The 26,997-nt window shown below is 37.1% G+C and overlaps 1 protein-coding gene across 4 annotated transcripts in view; it reads right to left on the reverse strand.

Moving 5' to 3' along the window:
• Positions 1–1,372: 1,372 nt before the first annotated feature.
• Positions 1,373–26,997, reverse strand: part of LOC135221914 (calnexin-like) — a 119,080-nt gene continuing 93,455 nt past the window's right edge. For all 4 annotated transcript variants that reach the window (XM_064259932.1, XM_064259934.1, XM_064259931.1 and 1 more), the window contains 2 exons: positions 4,704–4,931; positions 1,373–4,550 (listed from right to left, as the gene is read on the reverse strand). In XM_064259932.1, the coding sequence (XP_064116002.1) occupies positions 4,500–4,550; positions 4,704–4,931 (279 nt within the window). In that variant the 3' untranslated portion in view covers positions 1,373–4,499. The remainder of the gene's footprint in view (positions 4,551–4,703; positions 4,932–26,997) is intronic.

The following is a 26,997-nucleotide window of genomic DNA, read 5'->3' on the forward strand; positions in this document are numbered from 1 at the left end:
TAAGAATATTAGCTTACAAATGCAGTTTTTGACCATATCTGACTAGGTAAAGTTGACCGAATGTCTAATTTTTTATATATATTTTTTTATGCAATTATTTCGGAAATTCAAAAAGCTACAACCTTCAAATATTTTTTGTTTTATTCTACATGAAATTGCGCACATTTTCATATATAAAACTCTATGAAATGCCTAATATGAAACTGAGCAAATATTCCGAGAATGGAACGTACGCATTTCGGAGATTTGTGGCGGAGAATCCGCGCGCGGAGGGAAGGAAAGATTTTTTTTAAATTCACCATAAATCTAAATATTGTGCTAGAGACTTCGAATTTGTTTCAAGATGAAGATAAATGACTGAATATTACTAGACTAAGAGTTTTAGCTTACAATTGCGTTTTTCGACCATTTCGGTAGAGTCAAAGTTGACCGAACGTGGTTTTTTTTCTATTTATCGTGATTTATATGCAAATATTTTAAAAATGAGAAAAGCTACAACTTTTAATTATTTTTTGTTGTATTATACATGAAATTGCGCACATTTTCATATATAAAACTTTATGTAACGGCTAATTTAAAATGGTGCAAACATTACCACAATCGCATGTATGATTTTTTCGGAAGTTACCGCGCGGACGTAAGGAAAAAGTTTTTCATAAATTCACCATAAATCGAAATATTGTGCTAGACTTCCAATTAGTTGCAAAATTAAGTTAAATGATTGAATATTACTAAAATATTAGAGTTTTAGCTTACAATTGCGTTTTTCGACCATTTCGATAGTCAAAGTTGACCGAAGGTTGAAATTTTGGCACTTATCGTTATTATATGAAAATATCTCAAAACTGATAAAAGCTACAATCATGAATATTTTTTTGTTGTATTCTTCATAAAAATGCGCACATTTTCATATATAATACTCCATGTAACGGCTAATTTAAAATGGTACAAAAATTATGACAGTGACGAAATAATTTCCGAGATGTCACAGATGCGGCAAGAAAGAAATTCGCGCTTGCGCGCCTGCGTAACGATTGTAAACAAAACAACACCTTGATCCGTGAACTCCCAGCATCCCCCAAGTCGCGTGATTCAAGTGTTTTTGGCTGGTAGGCCTAAAAGTATTTTTCCGCGAATTTTAAAAAAAACTTTTGTATGTAGACGTAAAATACGTCCAGTCGGCACCCAAGAGACAAAAAATTTCGACGTAAAATACGTCCAGTCGGCGTTTAAGGGTTAAGTTTATGTAGTAGGGTAGCCATACAATATACAGCAAAATAATACTAATTGTATTGTGTAGCCATAAAAAATGTAGCAAATAGTACTAATTATATTGTGATGTAGGAGAGAGGGATTGAGAGTCAATGAGCAATTCAGGATTATAAAATGTCTTTATTTTCTACACCACAATTCATAACAAATGTTTACAACTTAGCAACCTACTTTATCAAAAGGATGAACATATGCATGATTGAAGGACTGGAAAAAAATGATTGCAACTTACATACCAGTTTTTCTCAAATTTCTCACCTTCCACAGTACTAGTTTATGCTTTATGTCTTGGCAAGATTGACCAAACTAATGAACTGCAAAATGCCTTACAACTAATGGATATTTGGAGAAGTAAATTCTGCAGCATCAAACAAAAAATGAGTGATTTAATTTAAGTGGAACAATTTCAAGGTTTTCTGTGACCATAAGAATAATTTCAACTAGTGAAAACTTCCTGCAACGATGTTAACAATTGTTGGGAGAAATTTGGTGAAAATTATGACCAACTGAATGAACACTACTTTTTATTCCATACCCGCTGCAAGATAAACAAATTTTTTTAATATTTCAAGTTTATGAATAATTGGTTTCATTTTCACAAATGCAAAGCTAACAAACTACACCTCTAATCCTACTGACTAAGAAAACTATTTTTGAGATGTGTAAATTTTGTGTCAGGTTTACATAAAGCACTGGCTGACAAGAACAATGAATATTCATATGGCTGTTAAGGAACAATGGATATTCATATAGTATATCAAATTTTAATTCCTGCCAAAGTAATAATAACAGCAAATCTGCATTGTACATCCTTTTTAGTAATTACATGATAACCTGCATAATTTGCTGTGCTATACTGTACACATCATAATACCACAGTACAATGCTATATGGAAGATTCAAACTAATTTTTTTTTAAGAAAACTTAATATGATTTTCTGTATAGCACAACATTGGTATAAAATTACATAAATTCAAAAACATATCTTCCTCAATGCAGCTCTCAAACAAGCTGTAACAAAAGCATTCCACTATGTCGTATTTTCATAAGTGGACCCCGTGCACAGCTTTCAGGTATTCTTAAAACTGTTACACACTAATGGTGAAACAGAAGTCTGTCCTAAGTTCCCTGCCTAAAATTTTATATATATAAGGCTCCAGAGGAATTTAGTTTTTTAAAAGATTCATAATATAATCTTGGTTCACTACAAAATTTTTGCAGGTCAGGTGAGTGAAGTGTGACTTGGTATTCACTGCACATGCTGACAGCCAAGGAAAAAATTACTATGGATAACATTTACAGGCAACCGAACTTGAAAATTATGACAACACCTACAAAACCATGAGACAATTGTAGCTCTCCTCTAAGAACATAACTAGTTATAAAATATTTCCTTATATCCACAGCACTGAACATTATCACTGCCACACTAACATACAATTCACTTGACCTAGTAAATAATGTGAAATACAGATCTAGCAGTTATAAACTAAAATTAACACAAAAATTAGTCCTCAAGAGACAAAGCAGTTTTCATCATGGAGTCTAAAACTGATATAAAATCTTAAAATAATAATGTAATGTAACAAGGCTTATCATGGAATATAGGCCACAAACAATCTTAGAAAATAAATTAACTCCTGTACCTGCCATTCAGTTCCTAAATTGAGAAACTATTAAATCATGTATAGCTTTCAAACAATTCCCTAAAAAGTATGCTAGATATTGGAATATAGAAATAATGATACACTAAATACAGAAAAATTCTGTCATAGATGTACTACAAAATATATATAAAATAAAACTGCATAATTATTTAATTAGTCTAAAAATATAGACTTCATGGTAACAACTTACAAAAAAGTCAGTCTGATAATTAATAACTTTGTGTAATTCATAACATAAAATACCATCATGGTTCAACCCGACTACAGAGCTAATTAATAAATCTGTAATGTTAACTATGGATAAAACCAAGAAGACATTAATATTTACTATCAAAGAAGTTTTAAAAGATTTAGATAATAAAAATACCCATATTTAGAAAGAAGTATGTATCTTCAAACCTGAAATATGAAAATACAATTGTTTCCATTTTTATCTAGAGTAACAATATTTAACTGGACATTACCTTACAACTAATCCCTTTTAACAACACACTAAAAAGTGACCATATAAATTAACCCTGGTTTTTCTGAGATTATTACACTATTAAGTGAGCTGCATTACACGAATCATTCACTACAAAGCAAAAACTCTGACAACCAAATGCATGACTACCATAAAAATACAGCATTTACAAAAGACATCTAAGTTTGAATTAAATCCATAATAGCTATGTATATTACATGCATTACATGTCAGGGATACAAAATCAAAGCTGTATACCAACTCAAAATTTGTGTAAACACTAGGCAGTCATGCTTTTCTTTCATTTGTGATTATGTCTAAGATTATTCCTTGATAAATGGTGTTAAAACAAGAGAAAGATTGCACTTTCTAGATCAACACTTTCAACAAAGCTAAAAAGTTAGCTAAACCAAATATTTCCCTCTGCATTTTTGTTAACACTGTTTGGAATGTTGATCTCTCACAATTATTCTGCAACTACAGAAAAATGACTAGTTTTAGGAGTAAGGTTATGATTATTTCTTCCTTTGCATTATTATGTATTATTTATATAAATTTTTGGCAAATATACAAATACTGTACATTAACATGGAAAATGTTTTCCATAAAGGGAGACTACTATAAGTAAATGAAAGAATTCAAAGAAAAAAGCTGTACATTACTAATAAATAAAAATGGTATATGGTTCCATTACAAGCATCTGATGAAGCTATCTAGATTATATCTATAGGCTACTGTACCACAAATGTATGCTTACATATTTTCAATATAAAATTTGTATAAATTTCATACTGACAATACACATACTGATGAAAGAAATTCCATCACATCTCACCTTGATAAAATCATGTAAGGAAATCACTCCACAGTACTTATATCAAATTAATAACAATTAGCTTTTGAATCAGTACTGTATTCACAATCAAGATAACTTCCCTTAAAACTGTACTAACTGATATCATAAGGCCTCAAGATTTCAATGCAAATATACATCAACATCAATTTACTTCAATGTCATTACCAGTTTAACCTACTTGCTCCCTTATTCAATTTCCAAACAGCCAAGATAACACATGCCCTGTTAATCTCTTCCATCCTAATCTTTCCTTGACTTACGAAGTCTTGGTGATGTTCGGTTATGAGTATCCTGCAAGTAAAAAAAAGCACAATACAGCATGTAATATTTGATAAATATAAATCTACAAGAAGAATAGCATTTACTACTCTATTATAATAAAATTCCAGGTACTATACATTATATAATACAAAGAAAGAATAAAGAAAACCATGGTCTCCTTACCTCTTTTTCAGATTTATCTTCCTCATCATCTTCAGCATCCTCTTCATCTTCACCCTCATCCCTTTCATCATCTCCATCCTTCTCTCCTTCTGAAAGTCCAGCAGCACCTTCATCGTCACCAGCTTCTTTATCATCATTGCCATCCTCTGCACCTTCTGGTACTGGATCATCATCTGCTGGTTCATCTGTCTTCTTTCGTAAAGCAGCTTCTTTCTCATCTTTAGAATCCTATGCACAACAATATTTAAAATATAAATTAGACTATTCACATCAGTACATAACACTATTCAACAGCAGTTATCAAGCAAGAACAATAACTATGGGTGACAATGTTGTCCTTAGTTCACACCATGTCAATTTTAAAAAGTAAATTAATTTTCTTTTCAATACAAATTAATTAATTATAAAACATTTCTCCCACAAAGTTCCAAAAACATATTCTCTATTAAAAAAGTATAGTGTGGTATGCAAGTACGGCATGTGCGGTCATATCAACTGGTTCTCACCTTATAGCCACGTAATTCTTTTTGTCACTAGCCCTTGCCACTGGCGATAAATAGGAAATTGGCTTGTATAGAATTGTTTTATTGAAAATCACACTGATTCATTATATACATATTTCTTATAGTTCCTGAATCTCACTTCAAATGGAAAGGAATCGTACTGTTAAGGCCCCAAAAATACTATTGTTCATATATGGAACAAACCTTCGGTCTTAACGATAGGATATTTTCTAAGGGCAGCTGGTAACTGGTTATTACAATCAGAGATTGTAAGCAAGGAATCTGCAAGATCTGGCATGCCTGCACGTACAAGGTGAAAGCTGGTCAGTGACCACGCATAGCCCCGTGAGGCTCAGTCTTCTCCTAACTGCCTTGGAGAGTCGATGCTTACACTTTGCTCTCCTTCCAAGCCAGTTGTTGTTTTGCCCATTTTCTGTTCTTATCAGTTTGTTGTGTTTTCTTGTGTAATGGCTTCATCCGAGTCTCCACAACCTCGCCAGCGTATGTGCCCAGGCGTCTAAGGGTTCCCGTGTTTAGAGATTTTTTTGGCGGCTTTGGTTATGGATCCACATACAACTTGCAGGAAGTGAAAATTTTTGACAGTGACGAATCCTTGCCCGGAATGTTGTGCCTGGCCTAAGGCTCATAGGAAGAGGGAGCATCGCAGAGCTTCAACTCTTCCTTCTTGGGAGGGGGCTTTCTTCACCTCTTCAGGACGATTCAGCTGCTCCTCCCCCTTTGTTTGATGCTAATTCAGGTGTTCCTGTCTCGTTCCTTTTCTTATTTGTTTGTCAATGGAAGTATATTGGGAGTGCACAGGCTGATTTCATTAAATCTGCTTGTGATAGGATACAACAGACATACTGACATGTGTATTTCAATGTTAAGGCACTAGGACTATCAGAAAGGTCCTAACAGTATGGCTTATTGTATAATTAACATATAAGTGCTTGTTCCACCAAAGGCCATATATGATTACTACAAAAGAGAAGCAGGAACCATGATGAATATATGAGTAAAACAAAACAAAAAAACACTTTTACAAAAAAATCATTCACTAGCAGCCACACATTCTGTGCAAAACACACCCAACCATTGTAACTCAAAAAAGATATGAACTAAGAAACTCCACTACCTACATGCCAGCCAAAACCAGCAGCACTACTCATTCTTCTGTGCCTCCTGTTCAATCTGCCATCTAAAGATTACAGGGAGGGGAGGAGGCAATTAAAATAATGATGAATGAGTTACATAAAAACATGCTGTTTAGTAAAAATACTGTTAGCACAAACCTACAAACCATAAAAAGTTTGAATCAATTTATGAGGGGTGGATGAAGCAGATGAGATCATGACGAGATAGGTGGACACAGGTGAAGAAGGAAGTCCAATTCTGCCTTTCAACTATTTATGGGTGCTTCCATTAGTTGATTTATACCAGCCTCCATAGACCCTCAATAGGGCAGAGAAGCAGTCTCCTCATAGATTACCATCAGTGAAGATACAGAAAGTCCCAATATCCAAAACTGAGCAACTAGAGAAGGTTGGCCTTTAAATCTTTACATAAAGATGGCACAGGTTGAATCTGTGGAGCTAGGGTCAATCATATCTTTTAAAGAGGAATGGTTCAGCTCCTCAAAAGTACAATAGCAAGTTCTACAAGAGCAGCCTATAGAGCCAAAAGAAATAAAGTGGCTCAAAACTATAGTTTTCAAATGACTGGTCCTTGAAAGTGATGGGGATCAGGTTCTTAAAACTGGAGCAGCTCTGGTCTTTGGAAGTAGAATGAATGAATAATTAGAACTTATCTGGCATCTAGACTACCAAGGTCATCAATGCCATTATCATATCTTAAAAATCTACAAATAAATGCAGATTCAATTTAAAACCATTGTAGAATTTATTATGTAAATAGAATTGAGAATTATGGCTGGATTTCTTCCAGCAGACCAGCTTACGAGATGAATCTAAAAATACCACTGGCATTATATACAAGGCCCTGTCCACACGGTCAAGCTTTGCTCAATGTTATGTCAGAAGTGCAGATACAGCAGGAAAAGTTCTGATGTCACATCGAACACAGTTTATAGAGCATTCTCGACTGTGGACGAGGGTTTACATCCTCTTCGAGAATGGAAAACTACCTTCACCACCACACGCCTCAGAGAGGTATCGATTCCTCATATCCCTGAGAATGTAAAAGGGATGGTGGTCATTATTCATCATATACTTTAGGTCAAACAAGTATGTATTATGCAAAATTGGCATAGTAATATACTGTTTCCCAACTAGGCATATTATTTCCATACTTCCAAGGGGACACAACCGATGCAATTCTTTCATTTTGTTTGGACTAAAGTTCCAATGGTCTTGCCAGATGCCTCGTACCTGTCAAAACTTTGATGAGAGATTGTACTTTACAGCACGTTGTGGTGTAATTTTGTTTTTTTCCTTATTTACTTACAATGGAAATGCATTTTACGTAGAAGAAAGATGTTTTGTTGGTTGTGTTTGTATTTAGTTGTGAAAAGCATCGTTTGATTATTTCACAGACTAAGTATTAGATTGCAAGTAGTACTATACTACATATAATAGTGCCAATGTAGCAGTCATAGTCGACATAACATCCTAGCAGGACGATATTCTTACTGATCTCTGGGAGTCAGTGGTGTCTCCAAAGCCACTTAAGTACAGCAAACCCCCTTAATTTATTCATGGGGGACGGGTACCAGAACCCCCGGCAAATAGCTAAAATCCACAAATACTTAAAACTGCTCTAAACACACTTAGAATTGCCTGTTTTGATGGTTAAAAAAGAAAAATTCTCTAAAAATGCTTCTATCAGTTTTTTTTCAATAGTTTTATCACAAAAAATGCATTTAGTCACGAAAATGATATGAACATACACCAATTATTGAATATTTCTCAATGTAAAATACTGCAAAAAGGTGAATTTTCTGCGAATAATGGGTGTATACAGTCCATACAAAAATCTGTGAATAGGCAAGCCCGCGAATCGTGGGGGTCATCTGTATTCCGTTTATCTGAAAGTTCACTTGGGGAAACTCCTTTCAGAGATATGCATATCTAAGTGTAATGAGAATTTCTTGTGGTGTCCTTTAAATAGCCTATACCAGTGCTTTAAGAGGGAGGACTGGTAATGGAGATCTAGAGGGAGCTCCCAAGCACCAACCAGGAGAATGGGTATTGGTGATGATTTAAAAACCCCTGTAGCTATCTAACTCCAGCATGGTGTATGGACTCATGGACCTTCAGCGAGTTTATAGCAGCTGACAAGATTATCTGACAACCATATGATCTGTGGCCCATGAAGAAGACAAAACTTTTAAAATACTCCAAGTTTAAAAGCAATTATTTTCCAGTTTTCAAACGGTTAGCCCACATTAATCTGATCAAATATTAACCCCAAAAAAGTCTCTCCTATACACAAATTCGTTGACCTTTAATACAGACATCAGGGTCTGGATACGTTAGCCAAATATGGCAAAAATACATTATGACTGTTCTCCTAGTGGAAAACTTGTATCCATTCATATTAGCCCACCTTATGATTTTGTAATTTGCAAGTAGAAGTTTCTCACAACTACTGACACACTCACTCCAGCTTAAGATTTGGGGAGGTCATCCACAAAGAGAGTATGAAAAATATGGAGAAGTCATCTACACAAAGAGTATGAAGAATGTTATGGTGAACAACAGATGTTATACAATTTAGAGTCAGAGCAAATAAGTTTACTCTCGCCACAATCTCTTAGGAAAATACCTTCCTGGAATTTTCATTTAGATATAATTCGCAATCTTAACCTGGAAAAAGCTTGAATAATAATAATATAATTCCCCTCTCAGTCCAGAATCAAGAATAGTTCTGAGAATGCCACGTCTCCAGTGATATTGTATGTCTTTGCAAGGTGAGGAAAAAAAAAAGGGGGGTTTCAGCAATGTACTACATGGAATCTCATCAGGGCCTTTTTTCTTTCCTTTGGCAATACTGAAACTGTGGAATGGTCTGAGGACTTGCTTGACACACTAGCAGTGTTCAGCCAAAGCATTACTTACTTTTGAGGCACTGGTTATAAACTGATTATTCACTTTCAAAACAAGAGGTGGATTTGCTATCAATTTCCCAGCTATTTTTCTAATTTTCCTCCAAACTGCAGAAGTACTACTGTTGATGGAGAATACAAAAGATGACCAGGATTTACTTTTGACAGCATTTATCTGCCATATGAAATTGGGCTCTGCATTTTTAGTATGTGATTACATTTCTTCTGTGCAGTATCTAAGATCTGTAGTTCTGATGACCACCACTGTTCATCGTTGGAATATACCTGTAGATTTGGGGATGGAATTTATGCCAGCTGCATGAAGAGTTCCATCCAAAAGTCAATAGCATCATATATTATCTGGAACTCTCCTGCATCTCCTCCAATATTGCTCAACTCCTGAAATTTTTGCTAGTCAGCTTTTTCAAGAATCCACCTTAGAGATCTGTAATAATGAATCATTGTTGGTACTAATTAAAATATGTGCGACTGGAATTGGATTATCAAATTTAAGCCTGTAGACAAGCATTGCGATCTAAATAGATGTGTGATCCCATGTATGCCAGTCATCCACTACTTCCCAGTCAAAATCAATATGGCATTTGGAGCTAGCGACTTAAATATCTATACATGACAGAGTGACTGTTGGAATCTGGAAATGGGTAGGTTCATCTGTACTGAGGAGTCCAATATCCTCATTTCCAATAAGCAAAAGTTGAGGTTACCTTTCAATTTGCTAAAACATCACCCCCCACCAGGTGCCGACACCATTTGTATCTCCAAGGAGGAGGAATGGTTGGGGGAGCTGATGAATTAGTTTTACCTTGTCATCATAAGATACATTATTGCCTACCAGTAAATAGATTGATCACACTACATTTTATTTCCAAATAAAGTTGTACTACTACAGCTTGGAGAGAGGTGCATAATTTCATAATTGAGGTGTTGTGTCAAACATATGAACTTCACCCATGATCCTATTTGAGGATTTCATGTAGTCCTATCTTATATACTCCTTACAAGGCGAGTTGCTATCTAGCATGCTCTTTTGTAAACATATATTGAGGGTGAAAATTCAATAATCAAGAGTTTGAGCTCTTTGTATTTTGCCCTCAGACCCTAACAACTAAATCCATTGGAGAATTCAAGTGAAAATTAAAAATTGCTTTTTGAAAGAATCCTTAGGTAAGGTCTTCCCATTAAGAGTTTCTGAATTGTGGAGTTTAACAATTTCCATTTCATTCGTTTGTGGTCTAGAGTTGTGGGCTTGGTACCATTGCCTCTACTTTCATCCAGTTTCCCATCTGTATTCTGAGGAACTGGATAGACCTCAACATTGACTCTGCGAGATTTTAAGTTACTTTAAGTCACATTCTTATCAAACCTTCAAAGTCCAACCTAATCACCCTGGAAAACCATAAGAGCCAAGTTGAAAGGCAATGGTTGTTTTTGTTGAAAATCATTTGATTTCACCACTTGGGCATAGATTTTGGCCTTATTCCAATCTCTTTTAGCATACCCAGCTCTTACATGCTCTGTACTAGATGTTTATGGCTGTTGCTTCTAATTTATAATGCTGGCAATTTCTATAACTGGTTTTGAGGATCATATTACAAGTTATGCACCTAAGACTTATGTAGTCTCCATCATCAAGTCTTTGATTTAGCAGATCTTGTAAATTATGCAAACACGAGATGGATACAAACTTGAAACAACTGTAGCATGCAGAGGTTTTTGTTTAAATGGACAGACTTCTATTCTTACATGTCTTATGTTTATGTATTAAATTTTCTATGTTTATGTATGACTATGCAACATGCCCTCAATTGTAAGAATGATCACTATTGTCCTAGGGACCTTGTGTATTTTCCATACTTCAGGTTGGGCACCTGCAAAGTCCTATGAATCCCTTATTAAATATCACTCCCCTTCCATACATAGCTGAAAATTAGATGGTGTTTGACTGCTATTTCATTTCACTGCCATTACATTTTAAACTGCAGAGCATGTGTGACTGGGTAATAGAATTTGCCTATACGAGTACACAAATCTTTCCAAAATGAAAAATGTTTCCTGATTAGATATCATACTCTCTTTTCTACAAGAATTTTTGTTTGTTTGTTTGTATGGTGCTTTTACGTTGCATGGAACCAGTGGTTATTCAGGAACGGGCCCAAAGGCTTTACTTGACTTCCGAACCACGTCAAGAGTGGACTAATATAACCAGAAATTCACATCTCTAACTCCTCAATGGAATGGGCGAGAATCGAACCCGTGACCGAGGTGGGATGTTAATACCATACCAACCACGCCGCTGAGGCGCTCTACGAGAATTTGGATAGTACTCTTAAAGAATTTCCATTATTACTCTTAGCTGTTGCAGTCTACCACTGTGGTGGTTTGGGCTTTTTCTTGGAAAGGGTATTAGTCTGCAAGTCATTTTTCCCAAGCCAGTCCTTAGGTTGGTAGACATCTAAGTTATTTGGTCATTTTTGGCAAAGAACACCCATCATGCCAACCGTATAGATTTTTATGTTTTTGATATAGAGCTTACCTTAAAGGTTTCCTCATGGCTTTTAAATGGAACCCATGTTCCACACTAATTAGTCTGATCAATTCTCAATCTAATTTCTAAAATAGAGTGGTACCTCAGGATACAAAATTAATCCGTTCCAAGACGGCCTTCGTAACCTGAGCTTTTCGTAACTTGAACCACATTTTACATGTAAATTGCCTAATTCGTTCCAAGCTGTACAAAAACACCCCAGTAAATTTTATAATAAAGCTAAATTAACCAATTAACAATGAAATACTACAACAATTTGAACCATTCAATACCTAACTTATTAATACGTACTACTAATATGTACCTGTAAATAAAGTGTATTAGTGTACATGGTATACAAGAAATACTGTACGTACATACGTACGTATGTAGTAAAATGTGGAACCTTACCTTTCGAGTGAGGCTATCTTCGAAAGTGGCGACAGAGGAGGACAAACGGCAGAAAACTTGTACGTACACTTAACTTTATGAAACATTAAAAAATGACAGGAAACATTAAGACTAAACTTCACAAAACACATTAACAAATGGCACAAAACCTTAACACTTAACTTTACAAAAAAAACTTTAAATTAATTTTTTGTTTCTTTTTTTTATTTTTAAATTTTTTTTTACTTTTTTATACTTTTTTTTTTTTTTAAATACTAAATTTCAATTTCTTCACCACTTTCAACTTTCTGATTTTTCGTAGTATCACTTGGATCTTCCTGTTTGCTTACTCCTACTAAAGGCCTCTTTAAAAAATAACTATCCAAGGAAGATTGCTTCTGCCTGCTTTTGACAATGTTCCTGAAACGACTCGGGCAAACATCATCGAACTGCACAAGCATACGACCTGTGTAAGCCTTTTCGGGGTGTGTCTTTTCTACAAATGATTGCACCTTATGAAAAGCAGCTAAAGTATCCTTAATTTCTGCCGTTGTCATAGAGTCCTTGTCCTCCTCCTCACCACTGCTAGAGAACTTCTTGAACGACGTTATGTTGCATGGCCTCCAACTCCTTCAGGTCATCCGTCGTAAGCTCCTCTTGGTGCTCCTCGAGAAGGTCATTGATGTCATCCTCGTCGACGACCAGCCCCATGGACTTGCAGAGTGCAAAGATCTCATCAAGATCTGGTTGCGAAACAGTTTCAGGATCGTCAACTGTTTCTGAATCTGCACCAGCTTCACCCACGTCGAATCCCTCGAAGTCTCAGGCAGATACGGCATCAGGCCAGAGTTTCCTCCACGAAGAATTCAAGGTTCGCCTCGAAACCTCCTGCCGAGCTTGATCGATGAGTTGGATGCATATTACGATATCGAAATGCTCCTTCCAAAATTCACGCAAGGTGAGGTTTGTGGTATCGGTGATGTCGAAACATCTCTTGAAAAGATGTTTGGTATACAGCTTCTTGAAGTTCGATATCACTTGCTGGTTCATGGGCTGGAGGAGAGGGGTGGTGTTAGGCGGAAGATAAAGAACCTTGATGAAAGAATACTCTGCTAGGATATCTTCCTCGAGGGCAGGAGGGTGAGCAGGGGCACTGTCCAACAACAGCAGACACTTCAGAGGAAGGCGCTTCTCTTCCAAGAATTTCTTCACTGTCGAGCCGAAACACAGATTTACCCATTCAGTGAACAAAAGTCTTGTTACCCAAGCTTTCGCATTAGCCCCCAACATCACTGGAAGCTTCTCCTTTAGCACTTTGTGGGCCTTGAAGGCTCGAGGAGTCTCCGAATGATACACAAGTAGGAGCTTCACCTTGCAATCCCCACTGGCGTTCAAACAAAGTGCAAGCGTAAGCCTGTCTTTCATAGGCTTATGCCCGGGTAGCTTCTTCTCTTCCTGCATGATGTAAGTCCGACGAGGCATTCTTTTTCCAAAAAAAAGGCCAGTCTCATCACAGTTGAAGGCTTGCTGAGAACTGTAGCCTTCGTTGATCGTCATATCATCGAACGTCTTAATAAAGGCTTTGGCCGCTTTCGTGTCCGAGCTGGCCACCTCCCCATGCCGCACCACCGAATGGATGCCAGTCCCTTTCCGGAATTTTCAATCCACCCATGAGAAGCCTTGAAGTTTGGGGTTGGCATCGATGTCCCTTCTCCTCCATCGTCTTCGGCCTGGGCAATCAAATCGCCGAAAATAGCGCTGACCTTGTGGCAGATTGCCGTCTCGGTTATCGTATTGCCAACGATTTCTTTGTCTTTCATCCACACATGTAGCTGCTTTGATGGCTTCCTTCTGCTTAAGGATGGTGCCTATCATCGACGGATTTCGGCCGTATTCCTTAGCGATCACACTCAATCTCATGCCAGCTTCATACTTTTTAATTATCTCCATCTTCGTCTCTATAGGAAGCATCCTCTTCTTTCCGTGAACTTCAGCAACTTTCTTGGGACCCATGACTACGTATACTGTACGTAATTAAGTTATGTAGTATACGTACTAAAGTTCTCACATAACACGATAAAGTAGTACAACGAAATCACTAACACGAATTTACGTTAATATAAACAAAATTGTATACGTGAACGAACGAATTCCGCGTACGTAAACAAACGCTGGTGCGAAGCAGTGGGTGAAGGACGCCTTTACGTAGAGCACAATGGGAGAGATGCTGACCAATAGGAGAGCAGGATCTTATGGCAGTGACAAGCATCAGGAACCAATGGGAGAGCGGGAGGATGGTAGCGAGTCTACTCAGTTGGCAGCGCAGGAGTTTTAAAATTGTTATCGGTGGTCCGGGCGAATCTCGAGACTTTACAGCAACAACCTTTCGTAACCTGAATTATTTTCATATGTAGAGCCAAAAAAATCTTTGTACGTATTTGCTTTCGTACCTTCAATTTTTTGTAAACTGGGACTTTCGTATGTCGAGGTACCACTGTAGTCCCAAACAATTCAAAAGAATGACATAATATCATATAATTAGTAATGGAAAGTTTGTAATACTGAGGCTCCTCAGTTTTTACTATTTTTCATGTCAACCACCTTTTTATTGCTGACTTTGTAGCTTCCTGTACTTCAACTTAACTTATCATCCACAAAATTTCTACCAGTTTCCATGTTGTTAGATTCAGCACTTGAGTCCATACAAGAGCTAGAGCCACTTAAATCAATGTGATTTCCATCAAGTTTGTTGTCCAAGTTTGGTCCAAAGGGATTACAATAGGTCCAGGGGTACTTGATTCTTTATGGCTAATCATATAGAGAACAAGGTAAAGGAAAAATAAATAAATAAATAACCCTGAACTTGCAAAAAGATACAAATAGCATTACATGGAGCTTATTCTTCTGCTAATGGCACCAGTACAAATCGACTCCCAAATGCACACACCCTACAGAAGACTGCACCAACACAATTAGGGTGACTCAAGTGTATGCCAGACTTGAGTCTGGCTTGATGGAATATTACAAAATTCCATTCAGCCCCACCCTAATAAAATTAACGGGCAAACTGGACAAAGTGCTGAGAGTCTTATCCCCAGAACCAAACCACTGATATCCCTCAGGTCCAAATATTAATGAGTAGTTGATGATCTAACAGTTCCAACAATTAGCTTTTGTTATAAACCCCAGACCCAGCTATGACAACTTTCCTATTTATCAGTTCAAATAAATTTTACCAAAAGTAGAAAATTCCACAAGACTTAACCCAAAAAATAGGTAAAAACACATCAAAGTCTTGGATTCAAGCACTGCAAACAAATTCCAGGTGTTCAAGAGGCCCCTTTAGAAGCATAGAATACTCATTAAAAGAGAAGTGGTGGCTTTCAGAATTGTAGTAACTTTCACCTTTAGAAGAGCCGCCTCTAGGACCTTTCGCAATGGAGTATCCGAGTTATTGGAAGAGCTACAGCTTGGGCTGTTTCTCTGCTGTAAAAGCCTTTGTCCTAGGAAGGTGTGGTCCCTGTACTATTAAGTATAGTGGCTGATGTAATATTTAGAAGTGGATTAACTTTAATTCTTAGATGTGGAGTGGCTTACATCCTTAGTAGTAAAGTGGTTCTTGTGCTATTAAGCAAGAATAGCTGGTGTTTTTAGAAGTTAATTAACTCTAATACGTAAATGTGGAGTGGCTTTGACCTGTAACAATAGTGCTGCTCATATCTACCAAGTAGGAGGGGTATGGTTTCTTTACAAAATAGCACCTGCACTTCCATGTTATTATAGTTTTACACCCGAGGTCTTCTCATGGCCTTGTCTGATATGAGGACAGTACTTACCAAGGGGCAATCTACTGTCCGTACCAACCATAGAGGATTCTGGTGAACAGAATACAATGCAGCTCTGCAAGTGCAAATGTCATGGGTCAGCATGCACTTCTGACTGTATGACCATACTAAGAAGCTGATCTGAGGAAGATCACTTCTTTCTTGACTTTGGCCATATTTTATGAGTGGTGTAGCTCAGACTTATCCTAGCTGGGTTGAAAGCCAACATACAGATCAGACACTATTACTGCTGCTCTACATGGGGTAAAGCCAGAACCTCACAGGAGCAGTAGCAGCAGCTGGAATAGGGTCTGAAGTGAGCCTTTTTAAGAACACCTTAATTATCACTAATCCTAAATATCCTACAAGTGCAAACTCACAATTAGTAGAACTCAAATGTGCTACTTACTATCAGTGACAACACACTTATAAAAAAAAAATCCTCTAACAAATTATTTCAGCATCAAAAATTAAGCTGGATTCTTCTGTTACTGAAAGGCCTACAATGATTACAGGTTCAAAAACATATGAATGAAGTGAAAGGCTGGAGAAGAGGGAGAAAAAAAAAAAAAAAAAAAAAAAAAAAGGAGGTAATGGGAAATTAAGAATGCAGAAAATGAGGCAAGCAATTTTTAGCAGATGAGAACCAGTCATCTTTACCACATGTGGAGGACTTGCCTACCACACATTTCTACCTTCATAAAATGTTTAGTAATCATTTCATGCCAAATAAAATGGACATTCTAAGTAATGGTTTTTTTTTTTATGAAAGTATGATTTAATAAGAACAAAAAATAAGTGAGGTTTAAATATATGAACATCAATACACTGATGACTTATCCCCTCCAAGGCTACTTAACCATGTATTCAACTTAAAAAATGCACTAACGGTATATGAAGCAAGTCTTTATTTTTAAAAAATCATTTACAAAAACCATTTTCCACTTTAATCAACATTTTATGTGTATTAATCTGGATCCCTATAACCTTTACCACTAAAGAGTTTGACAGCTAGCTATACTTGCAATGGTTACTGAACCATTAAGTAATACCTTCTGTTTCTAGCTATAAACAAATCAGAAAAGGATAATATGTATGAAAGTTCCTTAACAAAAAACTGTATTATGTAATATGGAATAATATCAGCACCCCTGAAACAACACACCATTATTAGTGTTGTGGGCTAAGGAGGGTCCTAGGCACTTCCACTATCATCTCCCATGTTTTGTATAATGTTTGGTATACAATTCTTCACCTTCATTTCTTCTACAACCCATCATGTATCTTAACACCAGCACTCCTTGGTAACCTAAATTATCTTGTCTTTAGTCACTTCTGACCAATTTGGTATTGCTTTTTTTTTTTTTTTTTTTTTTTTTTTTTTTTTTTTTTTTTTTTCAACACATACCTTCCAAAATTCTTCTTTTTCCTCTTCCCATTGCTTCACTTTCTCTGTTCTATCCCATCATGTTATTCACTTTCATTATCACACTTTCAAATACAAAATACTGAACATCATATCACTCTTTTCATCAATATTAACCCCCATAGATCAAGTATCGTATACAGTTACTCCTCATTTAATGACGTACTTGTTTTACGACAACTTGGAATTACGATGCCAACATGGAGAGAAAAAAAAAAACATCCAATGAAAATAAAATTCCTTACTTTAGTATGCGTGATACAGTTTGATAATTTCTTTTAACGTATTCAATATGTCACCCATGAGATCAGATGATATTAGAGTTAAGAAAAGCAAGCATAAATCTTTATCTATGCTAGAAAATGTTTATCCCATTAGCAAATAGTATAGCGTTCACTTTTCTTAATAGATGACGCTGTGCTTTGTTAACGTTTTGATGGCAACATTCAAATGCACTGCAATTACCAAATTCCATTATTTTTTTCATCTCACTACCCCTCTATAATCAAATTAAATTAAGAGGAAACTAATTGCGATAATTGTGAAATACCAAATTTAGGATATGAAAGTCACCGATATTAATGTACAGATTCTGAGAAAAGTTTAGTACTGTATTGACTTACGATTAGTCTAGTTATAAAATTATGATGTTCAAATATTTGAGTAAAATAATGATAAAAAGCATTGTCAGAACTTAGCCAAGGAGTAGGCTATGTTGGAAACTAGTTCTGTGTATAATATATGACTGAAAATTAATGCTATTAGTCGAAATAGAGAGAATAACATGCTTAATGACGAATTCACTTAAACGAAATGGTCACAAGAAAGGAACACTGTCAAACGAGGAGTACCTGTATACACGATCACATACAGCTTCGGGGCAGTAGACGGGTATCATAGATATTCAATCAAGATTTGGCACCATACAGTCTGAACGAATTTTGAGGGGAAAATGTTCATAGTTCCAGATATCATTATTGGCAACTCTTCTGATCACCCTATAAGAGAGTGAGTGAGCTGAGAAGCCATCAGTCTAGCTTGAGGTAGCAAGGGGAAATGTCGTCACAAATTCCCATCAAAGGATGGATCCCAAATATTTTACCATAAATATGGTAGGAATTTGTTCCCAGTTTTATTATTTCTTATCATTTAAGATATTGTTTGAGCTGTAATTTGAACTTGACAAAATAAAATTTTTAAAAAACATCAGAAGGAATGCTTATAACTTTGTAAAAAAGATATTTTTATAATAAAATAAGGTTCTGTATATACTTACCCAGTAATTATATAGCTATAGTTTCTAACGTTCGGCAGCTTAATTCAAATTTCACAGGTAGTGCTTCGATTGTTCAGTGTAGACATAACAGTGCCATCCCCCAACGGCATTACTATACCCTATCAGTTCCTTGATGGCGAAAAGGGCAGGGCACCGGCGGTGACCGGCGATGCCAAATCATATATTCCCACTCATGTTGTAAGGGATTTGAAGGCAGCATTTGTTATACAACGCAAATGTACTTGATTTATAATTAATTTTTGCCGATTATTGAAAGCCCTCGTGATTTTCTGGCTTCTAACAACAGAAAAACAACACGTTTTTTCTTAAACTTTGCAAAAATATTTGCCAGCGTTGCCAGACCTTAGGGCATAAAGAGGTCAAACAGCCGGGACTAAAGCCCCTACTGGGAAAGGTAGTCGTCGCTTAATTGTCTTTCATGCTGGGCTGGTACCATTCTGAATGCAAATATTCTTTTCAGTTCCCAAAATTAATTTACTTATATATATAAATTGTTTCTTAAAAGTTTTGTATTTATAACGTGCAGTAATATTATCTTTATAATATAGTCTTGTCATTCTTGTCCATTATTATCACTATATGACATTCATGACCCAAATAATAATTTGTTTTGACAAACCCTTATGAAGATATAAGTATAGAAAAATGTTATGAATACTCTTAATACATAGGCACACACCACACAAACACACATAAATATATAAAATTTATATATAATATACATAATATATAATATTATATAATAATATATAGCATATATATATAATACTATATATATATATAGAATATATATATAGAAGATATAAAAATATATTATATATACATAGAATATAAATATATATAAAATATAGATATAAATAATAATTATATATATATAATATATATATATAATATATATATATATATATATATATATATATAGATATATATATATAATATATATATTATAATAATATATATATTATATATTATTATATATATATTAAAATTTTTTAATATAATATTATATATATTATTATATATGTATATATATAATTTATTATGTATATAATATATATGTATATATATATAATATATAATATATATATATATATAGATATATATATATATATATATATATATATATATATTGCTACGTCTATAGAACGCCTCGCCTTCCAGCAGAGTTTTAGTTATATTTAATTATAAAAGTAGCAGCCATGCCTTCTCCTGAAGTGACTGTTGTTGGGAGAGTGGGTATGTCGTAGGAATTATATTTCCGGTCTGATGGAAGCTTAGGGTAAGAGAGGCAAGTCACAAGAGTAGCTAGGCTTCGAGATGGATTTTAGGGACTTCTACAATAAGACCTATTTTCTTCCCAATTTGCTGGCGTTGTGTTTACCACCTTTCAGGCAATGCTCGAGGCGGTTTTTGGAAGCCCCGTGATTCGAAAACAACCAGTATCGCCCTCAGTCGGCTGCGAGATGTGATCTCGGACAGTGGTCAAATTGCCAGCCTCCCAAAATTAGGCCTACCCACGACGCACTGGTGGACACGAACCCCAGACCTGAACAGAGGTCAGGCCGCATTCTTCTACAAGGATACACTAAATATTGCATAAAGGTACGTCTGAAAGTGTAAACTTCAACCCAGCACCTTTTACTACCATACGACTCTTGCTAAATTCATTTTCAATTCTCATTTTTACCCCTTCTACATCAAAGCCCTTTGTCCTCATCGGGCCACGTGCTCCCCTTTGTGACTTGTTAAAGACCAAGCTTTCGTGTATACCTCAGTGAACCATTCGAGTTTACCTTCCCCAATGTTAGAGAATTAATCAGCCTTAATCAAAGCGAGAAGTCATTTTTCCTTTTATCTCGTTTAATCTGGGATTCTTTTCCAGATTCCATGAGTCACGTGCCGTCTCTCTGCCGCAAGTGTGCATTAACCCCAAGTGTATGAAAACCAGCTATAACAGCTCAATGGAGCCATCATTTACCTTTTCTCCAGCCCAGCACGGGCCTTTTAGTAAATAAATAGTTGTTAAGTAACGAGCTGAGTTTTCTGGCGACCTTCCCTCTAAAGTATTCATTAATAACTATCAGTTTACGGTAAGTTAAAGCAATTCCCTCTTGAAATCCCTAAATTACTTCCGTTTACGTATCTAGCCTCTCTCAAGGCCGCTATATACGTAACATTGTCGACCTCGCCGAGGATCGAATCCGGGCTTGCTTAAAAAAGCTTGTAAATCGCGTTATCCGTTGTAAAACGTAAACTGTAAATTATTTTACAAAAAGTAAATCAAGCACACTTGCAGGGAAAGAAGACACACTGACTCACAGTAAGGTATTCCATTCATTAATATGATTATTCTATAACCAATGTTAGCTTAAGGTACGTTTAAGTATTTTTATTGTAGAAGTGTGTTAAACAAATGCGTAGGTAGAAATCTTATTATTGTAACGGCGAACGCGCCAGAGCTTTATTTTAGCGGCGAGCAAACAATTTGCCCCGCGAATTCTCTGTTACTTTGTGCTGTCCTCGTCGGACGAGACAGAGCATGTGTGTAGAATAGATGCCAGAAAGAACCAGATCAAAACTAGGAAGTGCTTTGCCAGGGTTTATTGCTGTGTTAGAAAGCCTAGCTAGTTAGGAGTGTTTTACTAATAGTTACGGCAAAAGAAGTGTACAATTCTTTTGTCTGTGATATGTTAGGGTTTTCATTTTTAACTTAGTTTTCATTCCAAGTGTTGGTAACCGCTTACCTCTCGGCTAATTCAGCTTCGCGCTCTCTCGCGCCTGCGCGGTCTCAACCAGCCTTCGTCTCATTCACAGCGGCAGCCATGTTTGTTTTCTCTTTCAACATTATCTAAACAATTTAAGCAAAGTAACGTAAGTCACGAAGTTTTAACGTAAATAATATCAATGTCTGTACTAGTATCTATCGTTCTGCCAGAGAAATTAACCCTCTTACGCCGATTGGACGTATTAAACGTCGAGTCAAAATGTCTCCCGTATGCCGATTGGACGTATCATACGTCGGCTCAAAAAGTTTTTTTAAAATTTTTTAAAAATTCGCGGTAAAAAATACTAAGGCCTACCAGCCGAAAACTTTTTGTATCACGCGCCTTGGGGGATGCTGGGAGTTCACGATCAAGGCGGTTGTTTTGTTTACAATCGCTACGCAGGCGCGCAAGCGCGAATTTCTTTCTTATCGCACTAAAAAGTATCAGTGACACATCTCGGAAATTATTTCGTCACTTTGAAATAATTATTGCACCATTTTAAATTATCCTTTACATGAAGTATATATATGAAAATGTGCGCAATTTCATGCACAATACAACTAAAAAAAATTCATGATTGTAGCTTTTATCAATTTTGAAATATTTTCATATAAATAACGATAAGTGCAAAAATTTCAACCTTCGGTCAACTTTTGACTCTACATAAAGGTGGCGAGAAACGCAATTGTAGCAAAATAAAATTCTTATATTATAGTAATATTCAATCATTTGCCTTCATTTTGCAACAAATTGGAGTCTCTAACACAATATTTCGATTTATGGTGAATTTATGAAAAAACTTTTTCCTTACGTTCGTGCGATAACTCTTCCGATAAATTTTTTTCGTGCGATTGTCTCCTAATGTTTGCACCCACCCTTTTAAATTTGCCGTTACATAAAGTTTTATATATGGAAATGTGCGCAATTTGCATGCACAATACAACAAAAAACAACCCATGGTTGTAGCTTTTATCAGTTTTGAAATATTTTCATATAAATAACGTTAAGTGCAAAAATTTCAACTTTCGGTCAACGGTGACTCTACCGAAATGGTCGCAAAAAACGCAATTGTAAGCTAAAACTCTTATATTCTAGTAATATTCAATCATTTACCCCTTCGTTTTGCAACGACTTGGAAGTCTCTAGCACAATATTTCGATTTATGGTGAATTTATGAAAAAAAAAAATTACGTTCGCGCGGTAACACTTCCGAAAAATCAGAATTTTTTTTGTGCGATTGTTGAAATGTTTGCACCATTTAAATTAGCTGTTACATAAAGTTTTGTATATGAAAATGTGCGCAATTTCATGTAGAATACAAACTAAAAATGATTGAAGGTTGTAGCTTTTCTCTTTTTTGTTTTTTCGAAATATTTGCATATAAATCACGATAAATAGAAAAAAAACCACGTTCGGTCAATTTGCTCTACCGAAATAGTTGAAAAACGCAATTGTAAGCTAAAAACTCTTATGGCCTAGTAATATCCGTCATTTTTCTTCATTTTGAAAACAAATTTGAAGTCTCTAAAACAAAAAAAAATATTGTGATTTATGGTGAATTTTTGAAAAATATATTTTACCTTCACTCCGCGCGCCGATTCGCGGCCGCAAGTCTCCGAAATACGTACATGGCATTATCCTAATATTTGCTCCTTTTCATACTTAGCCTTTTTAATAGAGTTTCATATATCAAAATGTGCGCACATTCATGAAGAATACAATAAAAAAATAATTGAAGGTTGTAGCTTTTTCCATCTTCGAAATATGTGCATATGAAAAAATATATATATTAAAATTTCGACATTTCGGTCAAAGCTTTAACTCGTCCGAAATGGTCAAAATCTGCAATTCTAATCTAAAACTCTTACAGTATCGTAATATTCAATCATTTGTCTTAATTTTGAAAAAAATTGGAAGTCTCTAGAACAATATTGTGATTTACGGTGAAAGTGAAAAAAATTTTTGATTTTTTTGCGTGCGCGCCGTTACGAATTCGTACATCATATTTGTGATAATATTTTTCCGGTGTTGCTTTTATTGTTTTACAATGTATTATATATCAAAAGATTGCAATTTAGTGTACAATACAACGCAAAAAAAAGTAACTGGTTAGCTTTGACGTTTTTCTCACAGCGTGATTTGAATACAATTATGTATGAATTTTTTTTTTTCGCTACCATATATCGCATTATTTACATAATGATATTATTTTTAATTATTTTTTTCATTCTGATGGTTGCATTCTAAACTTCAGGCAATGACAAAAAAAGGAGCCAAAAATGAACTCTTAATCTTCAAAAGTACGCGCGCTGTAATTTTTTTGAAAAAATTATTTTTCCACTTCCCGCGCTCACTTCAAACCAGGCCCGGCATACGGGAGACGTTTTGATTTTTAGGGCTCCGGCGTAAGAGGGTTAACGTAATTCGCCTTGAATAAGAAAGTAGAATTTTGTGTTGTAAATTGCCTTCGCATTTACAGAGAATCAGCTGTTTGAACGACCATGCTGCGCGCTAGCAGCGCTACCAGCTCCTTCACGTGTTTCACCTCGCATCGCTCACTCGCGCAGAGCGAAAATTTCATTTCACTTCGCACTTAACGTAGCCTCATTCACAATTGTTTTGCTAACAATCGTTTTAAATCCTTACCGTCATTTCACTGTTCACAGGGTACCTAGTAATCTTACATAAAGTTAACGTAAATCTCAAGTAGAGCAAATCACAAGAATTGTTAACGTAAAAACGCGTCTTTTGTAAATTCATATCGAAACGCAAATCATTTCATAAGCGCAAGCCGCTCAACATTAACGTAAACATCGTTCACCAGCGAGCGCGTTATCATTTTTCATAAAACTTTATCAAAGCAATTCTTTCACAAAAAACGTTAACGTAATTAGATAATTTAACGCAAGTTGCGTCATATTAAACGAACATTAGTAGTTCAATTCAAATATAAGGAGTTCATTCATATATCATTTTTCACCCTCTCCGAGAGAGAGAGAGAGAGAGAGAGAGAGAGAGAGAGAGAAAACCAACACTGTATTCACGAAGCAAGAGTACTACATCTTACCATTAATTATAGCATGCAGAATTAACATTATTTAGTCTCTTGTGTCTTTCTTTACACAGCGTGATACGTACGCGCCTGTGTCCATTGCAGTTTGCAAGCATTTATTTATTTCATTTACCGAGTACTTCAGTGAGGGGACTGAGCATTCCTAAAATTTCCATTACCTGTCGTTGCCCGAGTGGCTTTTCATTTTCTTTTGATCACACACTTGCGTATACCGCAAGCACAATTCGCACAGTGTGCCACGCCAATTCATTACTTCCAAACAGGGAAGTTCGTTACCAGTTTAGGACTGGCCACCACCAGTGCACGTCAGGTCTTACCATTCACAGTGCCACTAATTCTTGACACTGTCCATCGACTGGCTGCTGAAGTACTCCCACCTTTTACTTTCTCTCCTCCACTATTACCCTCTGCCATGAGCAGTGCCATTTCACTTCAGTTATATTTAAGTATACTGCATGTAGTGTCCGGGACACACCAGCACGATACCAGTGCTCCAAGGAACGCCTCCATAAGGGCCATTGCACCTTTACAGGCCGTACAGGTAGCCATTAAACCTCGTGCCCGTCTTACGGAACGCCCAAATAATTAGTGTGTCCGTGTACAAGGGTCATGATCCTTCGGAAACACTCAACAAGGGAACGCCTCCCAGAAGTGCCGCAATACCAGCCCTAAGTGCTGACAAACCTGCGTGTCCGTCCTTACGGAACGCCCAATTCATTAATGTCCGTGTACGAGGGAGGATCAGTGATCTTTCGGACCATCCTAAGGGAACGCCTCCCCAAAGTGCCGCAATACCAGCACTACTAGTGCTGCCCAAGGAACGCCTCCCCTCATAAGTGCCGCGCCACTCCTGTACAGACGTACAGGTAGCCCTATACCTGCGTGTCCGTCCTACGGAACGCTCATTCATTATAGAGTATCCACCATTTTGGATCACTGAACCAAGGAACGCCTCATCATAAGTGCCGTGCACCTGTATTGGACCTACAGGTAGCCCATTCCAGCGTCTCCCAACTTAGGAACGCCCTTAAGTGTGACGTACGCCGTACACTCCATTTGATTTTTTCACCTCTTTAGAAGGTGCCAATCCAGAAGTGCCACCAACTTACGGGACACTTCCCAAGTGCCACAGAGCACCCAGTCTTCTCAGACTTTTTCTCTACCACGTCGCAGAACACCTTTCCAAGTGAAAGCCACTTTCCAAAGTAGGCACTCCTATTCCATTCCGTACCCTTCCTGGCCATTATTTTCATTTTCATCAGAGCCTCTACTGCAGCCTAAGGGAAATGTCTTCCCCTGCTTCCCGCGACTTCTTTGCCGTAGAGCTCGAGAGGCTCCGAGTCCTCATAACTCTGGGCAAGGAGGCTGGTTACACTGGACCAGCACTAGACCAGTGGATAAAGGCGCAGCAGGCTGCCGCGCGCCTGCAAGAAAAGGAAGAAAGGGAAAACCAGAGAAAAGCCGGAGACGCAGAGAGAAAAGAAAGAGAAGCAGAAAGGAAGGCAAGGGAAGAGGAGCGAAAGCATGAGCTCGCTCTCAAGGAGAAGGAACTCGACATCAAGCGGGAGAAGGCCCGTAAGGAGAGTATCCTAGCTCAAGCCACTCTGCCAGCTTCCAGCCCTGCACCCCCTGTCTCTCTTAGTCCCGCCGTCTCTGGTCAGCCTGACACCTCCTTTCTATTTGTGAGCCTGGTCCTGATCCAGTGCCGGAGATAGAAATTCCTGCCGCATCCTGCCAGCCTTTTACCTTTTTACCGCTACCTCCTCCCTTTTGGAAGAGGTAAGCCCACCAGTTAACCCCACGAAATTGCTTCCGAGGGTGATTCAACGGAGGTTCCCTTAACCTCCCCACGTCACATCACTGCCAGAGAGGACTCTTCACCTGTGCCAGAGCACACTGCCAGCCTTGGTGAACTCCGCAGATTCGCAACCTGTGGGGCCATCTCGGCCTTATCATCCAGTGCCACGGAAGAGGTTCTGGAACAAGTTCTGCCGAGACTGTGGCCGCAAGGGTCACATGTCTGCCAACTACGGAGGGTGCGCGAACCACAATATTCCGGCCATCGCAATGGACGTCATCAATCCTTCTTCTCTAGGACCCCCAGCTAAGGGCCCTATAACCGTCGCACCCCTCCAAAGTCATTATCAGCCAAGCCACGTCAGAGCCTACGACGACTCTGGCGCTCAAGTCTCCCTGATACGGGAAGACAGAATTCCCCGAGGGGCTAATGTTGATAGACGTCGATTGATCAACCATTGAAGGTATCAATCACATTAAACTGATCCTTCCGACCGTCCAATTGAGGGTCACTAGACCTCACTTCTCCAAAGAATGTACTCTTGCAGTTGCAAGCTACATCCCAGGAGGTTACGACCTCCTCCTAGGGCAAGACATGAAGTCTCCCTCAC

Source organism: Macrobrachium nipponense, chromosome 3 (genome assembly GCF_015104395.2).
Source record: "Macrobrachium nipponense isolate FS-2020 chromosome 3, ASM1510439v2, whole genome shotgun sequence".
Lineage (NCBI taxonomy): Eukaryota > Metazoa > Arthropoda > Malacostraca > Decapoda > Palaemonidae > Macrobrachium > Macrobrachium nipponense.